The 15,027-nt window shown below is 44.0% G+C and overlaps 1 protein-coding gene across 2 annotated transcripts in view; it reads right to left on the bottom strand.

The window, feature by feature from the left end:
- The window catches only part of SGSM2 (small G protein signaling modulator 2), a 761,725-nt gene that overhangs the window by 191,465 nt on the left and 555,233 nt on the right, over nt 1-15,027 (bottom strand). For both annotated transcript variants that reach the window (XM_069227030.1, XM_069227029.1), the window contains exon 10: nt 12,224-12,387. In XM_069227030.1, coding sequence (XP_069083131.1) covers nt 12,224-12,387 — 164 coding nt within the window. The remainder of the gene's footprint in view (nt 1-12,223; nt 12,388-15,027) is intronic.

Below are 15,027 nucleotides of genomic sequence, written 5' to 3'. Positions count from 1 at the left end.
TCAATTGTCCTACAGTACAATATTAAAATATCAGCATTGTGGTACCAAGTAAACAATCAGAATGGCTGAAGGGCAGTTAGTCAGAAACATTGGGAAAGATATCTGTGTCAGCATTTCTGATTTGGTGCTTGTCAAAGAATCAGAGTGGGTCCCTGAGTGTATGGTCAACCAGCACGTCGACGGCTCATGAATTAAGTATTGCAATGACAGGATAGTGGAGCTAACAATGTTGTAGTAAGTTGCTCCTAGATTCTGACAGTAACTACTCAGTTAACTCAACTTATGAGTAAGTTTGCTCTGTTGCCATAAACACTAAGTTTTAGTCAAAAACAGTTGCCTTCATACAGACTAATTCCTTCGACCTATATATTTATTGCTGTTATCATCAGACACCCCTTAACTTTTCCCTGTTCTGATGAAGACCCATGGCGTCATCGCTTCAGGGGCGAAACACTGACAGTTTAACAAGTGGATTTTTGTCTCCTAATAACCATTATTTGGTTGTACCCTATTAGTCAATTATTTGACTATTTGTACATATTGTTCACTTGCCACTTGTACATATTGTTACGCGCCTTACCATTCTATCACTTTTTCTGCATTTCACTCGTACCGGCCGCATAACTTCACCTTGACTACATGGTTGGATGAGAATATATAATACATTTGTGTACCTAAACAATGTGACTGAGGTAATTATTTTGGATTTCATAAAATGTATTTGCAAAGTAACACATTGTAATATCTTGGACATCTGTTAGTAAGACTTGAGTTTTATATTAACTAACTTATACAAATTGGATACAGACAATGGTTGCAGTATCCACAATTTTCTCAAAGGTTTCTTTTAAAAAAAAGGTTTTGGATGATCCACTGTTTTTGTTACTGTAAGAAAGTTCCCTCTTTCTTGACATGGTTACCCCGTTTTTCTGCCTGATGTTAGTGTGTTTGACTGTGTTCACTGGGATCCTGCTAACCAGGACCCCAGTGATTATGCTCTCTCTCCCAAAACTCTGTATTTCATCCACAATTGGCACATTGGTGCCCCATTATAAGTCCCTAGTATGGTACCTAGGTATCCAGGGCATTGGGATTCCAGGGGATGCCTATGTGCTGCAGCATATATTTTGCCACCCATAGGTGAGCCCAAGAAAAGGGTTCTGCAGTACTGCCATTGCAGTCTGCATGAAAAGGTGCAAGCACCCTTTCACTGTCACTTTTCACTGCATCAGGTCACTTATAAGTCACCCCTATGGCAGGCCTTCCAGCCCAGAGCGCAGGGTGCAAAGTACCTGTGTGTGAGGGCACCCCTGCACTAGCAGAGGTGCCCCATGAACTCCAGACCCATTTTTCTGGACTTCGTGAGTGCGGGGACACCATTTTATGCGTGTACTGGACATAGGTCAATACCTACGTCCAGCTACATAATGGTAACTCCGAACATAGGCATGTTTGGTATCAAACACGTTGGAATCATACCACTATGCTTTTGCAAGCATTGGTTTTGTGATCCCATGCACTCTGGGGGCTCCTTATAGTACCCCCAGTATTGCCATTACAGCCTTCTGAGGTTTTCAATGTAGCCCAAGCTGCTGCCACTTCCCAGACAGGTTTCTGCCCTCCTGTTGCTCGAGAAGCTCAAGCCCAAGAAGGGAGAACAAAGGATTTCCTTTGGGAGAGGGGTGTTACACCCTCTCCCTTTGTAAATAGGTGTTACAGGCTCGGGAGGGGTTAAATGCTTTGAAAGGCCCTTCTTACATAAACCAGTCTACACTAGTTCAGGGACCCCCAGCCCCTGCTCTGGTGCAAAGCTGTACAAAGGAAAGAGGAGTAACCACTCCCCTGTCCATCACCACCCCATGGTTGGTGCTCAGTGCTCCTCCAGAGGGTCCCTGGGTTTTGCCATCTTGGATTGAAGGCTGGCAGGGAAATCTGGGGGGCATCTGAGAGGCCAGTGCCAGCATGTGACGTCAGAGCCCCCTCCTGATAGGTGGTCACCCAACTAGGTGACCAATCCCCCTTTCAGAGCTATTTAGGGTCTCTCTCTTGGGTGGTTCCTCAGACTCGGATTGCAAGACTCCAGCAGGAATCCTCTGCACCCTCCACTTTGACTTCTGACCGAAGAAACTGCATCTGGATGCTCCAGGACCTGGCAAGCTGCAACAAACAAGCAAGACGCCTTCTGCAACATTGTATCCACGGCTCCTTCCAGCAACTGCAACATTTCCCCAGTAGTGAATTCTCTGGCGACAGCCCGTCTTCAGCCTGCATCAGAAGAAAGACTGAATCTTCCTTGGGGTGAAGGAGTCACTCCCCTGCTTCTGCAGGCACCAACTGCATCGACGACTGGCTGCATGGATCCCCTCTCCTGCTGAGTTGTGGTGGATCCTGTATCATGGGTGGTGGACTGAAGTGGTCTGACGGTCCTCATTTCCAGCTGTCCAACTTAGGGGAAGGTAAGCCCTTGCCTGCCAACGCAGGACAGTATCCCTGTGCACTGCGTCCTTTGCACTTGCCAAGGCTTTTTGGCATCCCTTTCACAAGATCTCCAGGCATCTTGAAGCTGCAGCCCCCAGCACTCCATCCTGCGACGCACAGCTTCCTGAGTGGTTCTCCGCTGGCGTGTGAGCCTTTGTCGTAGTGCTGCGTGGGCCTCTTCCTCGACCTTTGTGTCCCCGTCCTGTGGGACTCCTGTGGGTGCTACCTGGGTTTCTGTGAGCTCTCTGTGTTGCTGTGGGCCCCTCTGACTCACTCTCCTGAGTAGAGTCTCCCTGGTCCTTCCTGGTGCCCGGCAGCTCCACTTTCCGCTAACAGCGAGTTTTGCGTGTACCAAGGCTTGTTGGAGGAATCCAAAGACGCAAACTCGACTGCAATCCTCCTTCTGGCGTGGGACATCACTTGCATTCTCCAGGAGCTTGACTGTCTTCTTGGGTGCAGTGCTGACTCTCCTTCGCTGTTGACTCACCTCTTGCACCTTCAGTCTGGTGGGTTGGGGCTCCTCCCCTTCCTGGACTCTGCTGTTCTTCCTGGACTTGGTCCACCTCTTCCACAGATCATCTTGTCCAAGAATCCACTGTTCGTGTCTTGCAGTCTCTTCTGGGTTTTGCATAATTCCTCTTCTCTTCTGTGTGTGTGTTCTGGGAAACTTGCTGTGATTTACACCTGCTTTCCTGGTCGCTGGGGTGAGTTGTGGTACTTACCTTAGGGCTTCCTTAGTACCCCCAGCTCACCTCTACACACTACACTTACCTAGGAGGGGGGCTGACTTTCCCATTCTACTTTTTTAGTATATGGTTTGTGCTCCCCCTAGGCCTATTTCTCTCTATTGTGATTTTCAGAAATTGCACTGTTTTCAAACTGTTTTTACACCTATTTCTGCATACTAGTGTCTATAGTTTGTATATTACTTACCTCCTAAGGGAGTAAAGCCTCTGTGGTATTTTTGGTATTTGTGTCGCCAAATTAAAGTGCCTTTATTTTTGTAACACTGAGTGTTTTCTTTTATGTTTGTGAGTACTGTGTGACTACAGTGGTATTGCATGAGCTTTGCATGTCACTAGATAAGCCTTGTCTGCTCATCCACAGCTACCCCTAGAGAGCCTGGCTTCTAGACACTGACAACACTACACTAATAAGGGATACCTGGACCTAGTATAAGGAGTAAGTACCATGGGTACCCAACACACACCAGACCAGCCTCCTACAGTTACAGTTATTTGTTTTCTGACAGATGGTTGCCAAAAAAGGTGACCTCCTTTGTATTTCACAAATAGAAAACAAAAACAACTTTGCCCATGTCTAGTGCTGTGTTTATATGCATTGTTCAATGGAACATATTTTTCCAAGATCTTGGGAAGTCACTGGTTCAGAGAGTATTGCTCCCCACAATTTAGCACTCCAAAATTTAAACCAGGTGTGTAGAAAAATCTGAGTCCAAAGAGCTTTCAGCTTTTACCAGACCCTTCCCCACACAATTTAGCACTTCACACTAATAGTTCTGGGTGGGACCGAGGTATAGTTCTCCCAACAGATAGTTGGAAAGAGAGCAGATTGACTCTGTGAGAAACTGGGTTGTTGGTTCAGGGGGGTGTGAGCCCTCCTCAAGCAAAGCAACAATCCTTGTCAGGATGAACCACAAAAAGTAACTAAATTAACCTGTGTTTAACCCTCCAGTAGCTTGGATAAAACGCAGCCAGGTTTAACATATAGGCAACATGTAAAGTATTTATGCAGCACACAAACAGAAATAAAGTGAAAACACATAACAAGAAAAAACCCACACCAATTTAGAAAAATATAGTACATTTGAATAACCTATTTAGTACAAAAATGGCAAAAATCCAATCAGTAGAACCAGAGGTGTGCTGGCCGGATACAGGGACCAGCTTAGTCCTGCTGAAAAGATACCTTCTCAAAGTTGCCGCAAAGGGTGCAGTTTGCAGTGGAGGATGCTGTGAGGAGCCAGGGAGTGTTGCAGATGCTTGATGCTGAAATGTGAATTGCAGGCAAGACGTTGTGGACAGTCGTCACTGTAGTGCGAAGATCCTGCCTAGCATTGCAGGCGGTCAAGGGTGGAGTGTTGGTGGTCACTGTGGGCTGTCATTGCTGTAGTGCGAATTAAGGATCTCACATTTGCTGATTGTCGCTGGTAATTGCTGAAGTGTAAAGAGTCAGATCTGCTGGAGCTTCGTATTGGCATTTGTTGCAGGTGGCGAGATCTTGGTGCGAACGGTCCTATTTGCAGTTGTGAACAGCCCAAAACTTTAGGATTTCTCCTTTGAGTTCAGACGAGTGCACTCTGATGCCAACTAAAGGCCCATGACCTGGGGAGGCACCTCCTGCGGGTCAGGGACTCACTTTTGCAGATGTCAGCAGGGCTCAGGCAGGTTCAATTGCAGGTCAATGCAGGTTCAGTTGTATCAGGTCAGTCGGGCCTCTGGAGCTTTTTATGTCCCTGTTACTCTGAACATGAGGTCACTCAGCTGCTTCTTTGAGTCACTTTAGGCACCCAGGGATAAAGGGAACAGGTCTAATCTTCTTTCTCAGTCAGCAGGCCAGTCCTCTGGCAGCAGGACAGTCTTTCTTCTGTAGTATCCACAGGTCCAGAAGTGTACTGAAGAGTTGGTTTGAGAGTCCAATGTTTATACTTGGTGCCAGCTTTGAAACAAGAGAAACTTCTAAGCTTCTCTCCACATCTGGTTCTGGAATGTCCTTCCTTCCCCTGTCCTGGCTCTGAAGCACATGGGGTGACTATAGGCTAGTGTGAAGTCCTTTGTGAGTGCGCTGCAGCAGGCCCTTTGAAGTGCAAGTGTGGTAGGTGACAGCTTCACCCCTCCCATATTGACAAGAAAGTCAATTCTGCCAGCGCCCCATCCCCTTTCGTGTTACTGTCTGGGAGAAATACACAAAGGCCAACTGCCACCTACACCTAGTCATCTGACCCTAGAAAAAGGCCGCCAGTACCACATGATTAGGGCAAGAAAATGCCAACTTTCTAAATGTATCATTGTCAGAATTGTGACTTAAAATACAACTTTACCATAAATGAAGGTTTTAAATTACAATTCCTTAGACACCAGACATGATATTTCTACCTGTTCCCAAGGAAAAGTTCTCACTTATTAAATATTTTCCCATGGGTGAGGCAGGCTTCACAGTAGTGTAAAATGAATTTGTACGTTTTTCACTACCACCCAAATACATTGCACCCTGCCCTATGGACTATTTAGTGTGTACCTTAGGGATGACAGGTGTATTAAGATGGAAGGTTTAGGCTTGTCAAAAGGTTTATTTTGCCAGGTCAAATTGGCAGTTGCGCACAGGCTACAGTGCCAGATCTGAGACATGTTACAAGGGGCTACATAGGTTGGGCGGCACAATAGGTGCTGCAGGCCCACAAACATAATTTAATTTATAGGCTCTGAGTATGTGTACATGTAATGCCACTTCACCAAGAACTTATGCAGGCCCACAAACATAATTTAATTTATAGGCTCTGAGTATGTGTACATGTAATGCCACTTCACCAAGAACTTATAGGTAAATTAAACATGCCAACTAGGTGTAAGCCAATTTTACCATGTTTAAAGGAGAGGGCTCAAGCACATCAACACTGCTTTGCAGTGGTAAAGTGTACAGAGTCCTAAAGCCAACCAAAATGAAATTCAGAAAACAGTAGGGGTGAAGGCAAAACATTTGGGGGTGACACTGAGGAGAGGGCAAAGATCAACAGATTCCCTTGAGCAAAGATTTAGTAGGTCAGAGTTATCATTTAAACAGCAGTTCAGTATACCACATAGTTGAATCACCATTTTAAGGATTCACACATTTTACAGATGCAACCATGTTGTGGAAAGTCACACCAGAAACAGCGGCAACCTTTTTGTGAGGTATACTCTATCATTGGGCAAAACTGAGATGTGTTTTGGTATGCCACAGTTTTGCAGAAGAGCATGCTACCAGCCAAAGGCGTCATTTTCTGGGAAGCCTCAAAACCACACAAAAGCATAATTTAGTGGAAGGCCATGTCACAATGTCCTATGTTTGTGGGAATGCCACAATATGCTGACATTCTGAAAAAAGTTACTGATGATCAACACCACTTTGTGGTGAGTTACACCAAGAAACAAGGTCATCAATTTTTAGGATCCCACATCCTGTCCGCAAGGCCATGATTTTGTGGAGAGCAACAATAACACAGGATGCTTTGACTATGTTGGAGATCCCAGTGCTATTGTTTTAAAAAAGTGACACCCCCACCCACAAATGCTGCCAATTCAGCGATGATGCGGCATGTATCATAATGCTGTTTGTCCTTTTCTCCTGGAAAACAATACATCATCCCCACATTTCAGGGATGTTGTATGGCAACATATTTCCCCACAGTGTACTCACTGCACTCTTGTGGAACCATGAGCCATTTGACCTGATAGGCAAAGAGCTTATGTGTTTATTTACCCCCACTACATTAGTCTAATGGCTTCGTTTCAAGAGCAGAGCACCACTGTTGCATTCAGAGACATGTGCAAACAGACTCCTTTTTAGGTCAAAACCTCCAGACAGTGCAGCTGTCAGGTTTGCTAACAACATCTTGGAGATATTCGGAAAGCTTCTGTGGGAATGCATTTCACTCACTGCTTACCACAGGCTTTGTGGTTTGTAACTCCGATTAACTTGCTTTCTACCTGCTGGCCATATTGTTTTTAGGCTGTCTAACTTGAGTTCATCCCTCTGCTGAGCGTACCCTAGTTACCGTATTCTTCCACGAGTGCTTGCTTTCTGTAAACAAGCCTTTAAATATTGTTCTTATCTTTTCACCTTTGCTGTGCATTCAGAGACAGATGTCAGGGTCTGTCTTCCAAAGGAGCTCAGTGATTACTGACAACCTTGCTGTGAAAACAAAGGTTTTTTTTCTTGCAGAAAACACATTTTAAATGTCTGTAAAGAAACCATACATGTATTTCATAATATATCACAATTAAGAAAGCACAAATGAAGTACATCTTATTGTAATTCTGAAGTGTAGTGGAAACAAATATTTCAATACGATCAAAACAATTCAGTATAGTAGGTGATAACATTTTCACACGTTATCATTTGTGTGCTGTATACTTTTATAAGTAAAACTGTATGTCTGTGCAAATGTAATGGTTGTTTCATTAGAAAATGTGTTCTCTGTAATCTCAGTGTGGCAACACACCATGCATATTCCACATTACGCCACTCCACTCCATACCAATCCACTAAACAACACTCTATGCTCTCCAATCTACACTACTGTATGAAACTCTATACCATTCTATATCAACTTTACAACGCGCCACTCCATTCCATAACACTCCAATCCACTCTACGTCAATCTATGACATGCCACTCCACTGTATACGACATGCCACTCAACTCTCTCTCCGCAAGACTTGCTATGCCACCCCACTCTACTCCACTCCATAAGACACTACTGCACTCTATTCTACGACACACCACTCCACTGTATTCCACTCTATGCCACGCCACTCCACTATACTTTACTAAAGGTCCCTCCACTCTACACCTCTCGATTCTGTGCCACATCACTCTATGGCATGACACTCTATGACACTTTCCTCCACTCTCAGCTACGCCACTCCACTCTACAACACTTTACTCCACTCTATGCCGCTATATGCTACGCCACTGTATACCACTCCACTCTACGACGTGATATGCCCTCCAATCTATGACACTCTACTCTACTCCACAAAACTCTAAGCAACTCCCTCAATGCTAATCCTCGCCACTTCACTCCACTCTACACTATGAAGTACTACTCCACTCTGCCCAACTACTCCACTCTACACCACACTAGTCTATGCAACTCCACTCTATAACACTCCATTCCACCTATGCCATTCCACTCTTCGACATTCCTCTCAATGACACTCCACTCAATAACACTTCACTCAATGGCGCTCCACTCTACGACACTCCTCTCTATGCCTCTACACTTTATGACACTCAGCTCCACTCTATGTCACTCCATTCCATGGCACTGTACTTCACTCTATGCCAGTCTACTCTACAACACTCTACTCGATTCTACGCATCTCTCTTTATGCCACTTTACAACACTCTACACCACGCCACTCTTATCTACGACAATCCACTCCAACACTCTATGGCACTCCACAACACTCAACTCCACTGTATGCAACTCTCTCTATGCCACTCCATGCCACTTTACTCCACACTACAACACCTGGCCTACCTCAACCACCGCCTCACCTTCTACGTACTCAACAGACAACTCTGTTCTTCCCAGCTTGCCCTTGCAGCCATTCCCAAGATCCGGAAAAGCACAGCAGTAGGAAGATCCTTCTCTTACCTCGCAGTCCGAACATGGAATACGCTACCTCTCAAACTCAGACAGACCTCATCACTGAAGCAGTTTAGGAAGGACCTCAAAACCTGGCTATTCGTTTGAGCAGTACACCTGCAAAACAGTGCCTTGAGACCCCACAGGTGATTAGCCACGCTATAGATTTACTGATTGATTGATTGATTGATTTAACACCCTGTGCCTCTCCACTCTATGCCACTCCATTCGAGTCTACACCAATCTACTCCACCCTAAACCACTCTACTCCACTCTATGCCTTTCCACTCTACTCCCTTCACAACACTCCATGACATTCACAACACTCCATGACATTCTATGCCACTTCACTTTATGCCACTCCAAACTCTATGACACTCCATTCTACTCTTCTTCACTATATGCCACTCTACAACACTCTATTGCACTCCATGACACTCTATGCCACTCCATGACACTTTACGCTACTCCATGACACTTCCCCATTACACTCCACAACAATCCACTTTAAGCCACTCCATTCTGCGCCACTCACACTCCACATTCCGCCAGGCCATTAACTTTTAGCCATGCTGAACAGCAGCCACGCTGGTGTATAACATGGCAAAAACACATTGGCAAAGCCAACAGCTCTTGCACAGGTGAGATCTATTGGCTGGAGTAAAGTTGAATAAACAATGTGGAAGAATAAGGAATTTCTTCAAAAGAGTAGTCCCTCACTGTTGCTTTCAGAAAGATCTGCAAAGGCCCTCCTTTGCATGGTGTTCAGGCACTGCCTTTTGAAAAGTAGCAGATTATCAGATCCAGTCTGGATCCTAGCTGAACAATTCTCCCTTGAATAAATGATAGAGCTTGACGGTCCATGATTTTTACAGCAAAATAGGCTCAACACATCAAAACACTTCCCTGTATGTCTCTAGATCCTTGCTCACACATGCCCTTACCTAACTCCGGATATCTGTAAACGGCTTCACTTTGAAATGGCCCAGAAAACTACATAGCCTAGCAAAATACACATAAACCATAGAAAGGTGTTTGTTTGCAGGTCAGGGGCTCCTTACAAAGAGCATAGTTTTCACAGGAAGTGGATACCTTCAATATGGTCAACCTGGGAAAAGATATGGCCATTTCAAAACGTCCATCTAAGTATATGATGAGGACCACCATAATTATTACTACAGAAAACAGCAGCAAAGGATGCGGCATGGACAGAGCCAATGGGCATTAACTAGATTGGACATCAACCAGAGCAGACGTGGACACCAGTTTATTTTCGTGCAATCATTTAAAAGAAACAGTGCGATGCCCCTGGTTCCACATCTTCAAGAAAATGTGGTACAGATGCAAAATTGCTGACTTTCACAATTGTAAAAATTAATCTGTTATATTAGTGCACTGTGCCTCATTTTGTAATATGTTTAATGTTAGTAATATGCAGTCTGGCAGTTCCTCAATTATCCATTATGATCACACCTACTTTTCTGTAATCTCGTCTCAGCTGGACCCCAAACACTGTAGTGATTTAGTTACAGCTCCTTTGTGTTCAGTACGCTCTTCAAATAATATAAATATAATTTAGCTTGAAAAAAGCTACACCTCTCTAGGTCAAAGAACAAGTGACGTTCTCCCTCTGTAAGTGACTCCATGACAGGTGAGTTGGAAGAATAAGTTTATTCCATAAATAAAAGGCTTCATTCAATCACAAGGTAGTAGGTTATCTACAACTGTGGTTCCCAACCTGTGGTCCGGGGACCCCTGGGGGGTCTGCTAAGCCTCCTCAGGGGGTCCGCGAATGCTTAGAAAATTAAATATTATTAACAGAATAGGTCCCCAGCTTTCAGTAATGACTCAGTGGGGGGTCCCAAGCTTCCAATAAAGATTCAGTGGGGGTCCTAGAGTTCCAGTAATGATAAAGTGGGGGTCCACAGAAGTCAAAAGGTTGGGAACTACTTATCTACAAGATTCCCTACATGAACTCTCCACCCCTAACTCCTTTGTCCACAAACTTTACCAGTCATGCAGTGGTATCTTAGGTCAGGATACCAAGGACATGACAAGACCGCTGACCTAAGATATCACAGCGTGCTATATCAAGAACGTAATACCCAGCTATTGATAAAGTCACTGTTTTGCGTTATTACAGATGAAACCTGAGAGAGCTAAACAGAGGGGAGAGAGAGCAATAAGAATGATAGTCCTACTGCAGCATTGGGCAGATTGGAGTACCTAGGCCTGGGCTGAACTACTTTAAATAGAGCAGTGAGACCCATCAAACTATCTCAGAAGATTCAATAGGATTTGTGGGTTCATCCAACGTTCCATAAGATTCCGTCTTCTACAGTCTGTTTTCTGTGTCCAACAGAGTACACAGTAGAGCGAGGATAAAGGATGTAAGTGAACTCAATGTAGCTGCAGCTCGATAGAAATTTCTAGATTTTTCTACATTTGTAATTAAATCTTAAGTGCCTTTTCTAGGGTTGTCCTTCCTGGATGGCTGGGGGGAAGTAACGTACCATTATTTTGAGTACATGACATTTAAGGCTTACTTAATCAACTTCACCTTGTCACTTACCTTCACTTCGAAACCTTTAACTTGTTATTACCATGACCTCAAATGATCCAAGTTATGATAAGTATAGGTAAGGGACAGGTTTAGGGTTAGCGTAAGGATAAGAAAAGGGTAAGAGATAGATTGTGGGAAAACAGTAAATAGGAAGAACCAGATGAGGTAGAAGTGATAATAAGGTAATGACATGTTTAGTGTAGTGTCTTTACTGACAATGTAATGCCAAACAAAACAAAGGCAGTCAACAAGATAGAAGAAATTGTTATACAGATGGTGGGGAGGTTAAAAAATATAAAACAGCCCTCTGGAGAACTGGTCTACCCAGCAAGGTGGGTACCTCTGACACTTAGCGCCTGATTTAGACATTGGCAGACGGGTTACTCCGTAACAACGGTGCCGGGTATCCTGTCGCCGAAATTTAAATCTCCTTATTTCCTTTGGAATTTAGATTTCGGCACACAGGACATCCATCATCATTGTGACGGAGTAACCCGTCAACCAATATCTAAATGAGGCCCTTAGATTTCGAATAAGTCTGAGTGTCCCTTGGAGCACAATTCTTTAAGCAACCATTAAGTCTGATTATTTAGGCTTGTGTAGTTGCATAGGTTCGATTGAACCAGGACAGGAGTGTACACAACAGAAGTGGTTGGTGAGCGGAGGAAAAGAGGGGAAGTGCAGTCTTGATTAAAGATGTGGGTGCACAAGGATGGTAGAAAGCATGTACAGGAAGCAGATATTGGGAGAGAGAGGAATTATTAATGGGTGTTAGGTTTAGACTCAAGCATGCTAATACGTAGTTTTACCTTTCCCCGTTGCGTCCACAAAGGTGGTTCAAGTTGCCCCCGCGGTAACAGTCCATTTTCCAGGCAGGAGAGAAAGGCAAGAAGGTGTCCCCCTGGGGGAAAATGCAGGGGTGGCCTCTGGATCCCATCCTGGCTCACCAGCACCAACGTCCCGCCGTGCTCTGCTGTAGATGGTGAAAAAAGATGAGAGTGAGCACATCTTTCACTGGGGGATCTCTCTAAGAATTTGCATTTAATAATTTGACTAGGATCTCATGCAACCAATCAAGACTTGCATATTAGTGGCAAGAGTAATCCAGCGCGTAATAACTTCCAATCACACTTCAGATTCTCCCTCTGTAGGTATGATGAGGAAACCTTGATATGCGTCAGGAGTATCTATATAATGCACGGGGACCTGGCGTCAAGGAGAAGGTCTGCATTCAGGTTTCCATCAAGTAAGGTCCACTTCTAGATTATTCTGCCGTACACTTTGCAGCTTGAATCATAAAAGCAACATTTAGCTATTTGTACGTTCTAAAAGGGTTGGTAGTTTTCGAGTGGTAGCAGAACCGTGAGCCCTTAAATCTTGTCCATGCCATCGCCCACATCATTGTGCTGACCTACGCTAAGCGTTATTGTGGCTTTTCTCGTTAAACCTCAGGTGAATACTCCACCTGCCTGTGACCTGCATCCTTTCCTTTGTAGTAGGGGTGTGTACTGCACCCCATTTTGGTTCCATCCGAGTTTCCCATCATCAGCTTAGATGGAAACACTTGGAAATTGAATATCATGTATAATTTGTAAGGGGTAAAAGTTTAATTTTATTTCAAAAACTTAAGTCCCTCAAAACAGACCATAATTCACAAACAGAAAAGAGTGCCTTAGAGTAAGCAAAAACAAATAGCTAAACAAAAGGCACCGGTCCAGCCCCACAGTATAGATCCACCAGCAATGGTTTGCAGATGACAGCTGTAACTTGCATCAGGAGGAAGGGGCAGGACGCCCTAATGTTGTTACCTCCACTGGAAGGCAGGTCACAAATGTTATCCAAAGCAGCCGAGTGCCAGATAAACAACAGATACTCCCTAGCCCAGGTGTCTGTCCCTAGTAAACAGGCAGCAAAACAGCGCACAATTAATTCCCTCTGCTGTTTTTTCAGCATCAGTGCATGTTTTCTGCAATATGGCTCCTGGAGGCAAGCTAGACACGGCTGTTTCCAATGCATTTCGCACTGTATCAAATGAGGGCTCAAAAAAGTCCCCAAACACCACTATCATGTAACATGAAAGAGATTAACTGTTCTTTTGAATCTGTAATCAGGTCTGACTACCTCTATGGAGGAAGTCTAAGAGACATAATGTATTTAAAATGTGCAGACTATTTCTGAAGCACTAAAACCAATCTCCAGAGTAATATACTTTTGAAGCACACTGTTGTAGATATGGCAATATTCAAACATACAATTTTCTGCAAAATAATACAATTTGCTGCCACTTCTGTAAATGGCACCGAAGGCTGCAGCATCTTAAACACTCAAGTAGTCAATTGTCGTGCTCGTGAAGAAGTGGGGATGTAATTGGAATGGTGGATGAATATTATCAAAACATTGGGTCCATCAGGCATCGCTGGGTTGAGGAACTTGCAATTACATAGATTTGACACAAAATTCTAAGAGGTCGCTTAACAGAAAGTATTAAAAAGATTCAGGATCACCTGCTACCTACAGAAGATCCTGATCTAGAACCAGCATGGAAATTGTCAGATGAGCCAGCAATCAGAGTTGTGCTGATAGAGGTGAATTTCTGGGCACAATAAGGGACCGGAGGAGGTTGGCTACATATCAAAAATTAAACAAGATCTGTGAATAAAGCTAAACTTGTTCAAGATAAAAAAGACGACGAGGTCATCATAAAGGGAAACATTTAAAGAAAGAAAGGACGCAAAAGGACTTTTAGGCGTGGGTGTAAGATGCACAAGAGCAATACTAAAACGAGTCACAAGTATGCTGTAAGTGCAATAAGTGGACATTTTGCAGGGGGATGTAGGTCAACACAAAGTCACAAAAAGTAGTGTCAGCACATCTAAGTCTAAGCAAAAAGAATCTGAGGATTCAGACGGTGAAGATTATGTGTTGCTTGAAGGCGACAAGCGAGAGCAGATGGGGACGGTGGAACAAGAAGAGATGGGTGGAATTGGGGGTGAGGGAGGGGTAAACTAGGAGGGTGTCAATTGTCCAGTCAGGATAAATGGACAAAAGGGGAGGATCATGGTATGTTGAGGTTCTACATATATCTCAATATAAGAAGAGTCCTGTACCTTTACAGAAGTGGAGAAGTTGAAAGAAAATCCGCAAGTTCAGCTGAAAGAACAACGCATTCGAGTATCTACCTACGGGGCTTGTGTACAGAGATGCTAGGGAAGTTTGAAGCAGAATTGTTATTTGATGACAGTTTGACAGAAGGGGCAGTATGTAGTGAATAATGGAGGCCTGTTGGGTTGGGAAGAACAAGGGGAACTGTACATGGTGTGAGACCCCAATTTACCCCACAATGTACTATCTAGACCACAGGTGTTAGTAGTCAACCAGACAGGAGATGAGGAAACAAAGATGTAAAGTGGATAAAGAATTACCCAAAAAGTATTCAGTGACACCCATGGGAAGTTGGAAGGGTTCAGACATATAATAATCTTGAAGGAAGATGCAATAAAAGTGCACAGAAAGTTTGGAAAGTGCCCTTGGAATGGAAGAAAGATTTAAAAGGTGAATTGGAAATATTAAGAAAACTAGACATAATTAAAGAAATAGAAATTTCTGAGTGATT

The sequence above is a fragment of the Pleurodeles waltl genome, chromosome 3_2 (assembly GCF_031143425.1).
Source record: "Pleurodeles waltl isolate 20211129_DDA chromosome 3_2, aPleWal1.hap1.20221129, whole genome shotgun sequence".
NCBI classification, from domain to species: Eukaryota; Metazoa; Chordata; class Amphibia; order Caudata; family Salamandridae; genus Pleurodeles; species Pleurodeles waltl.
The sequence above is the reverse complement of the archived record's forward strand: the minus strand, read 5'-3'. Positions and strand labels throughout refer to the sequence as shown.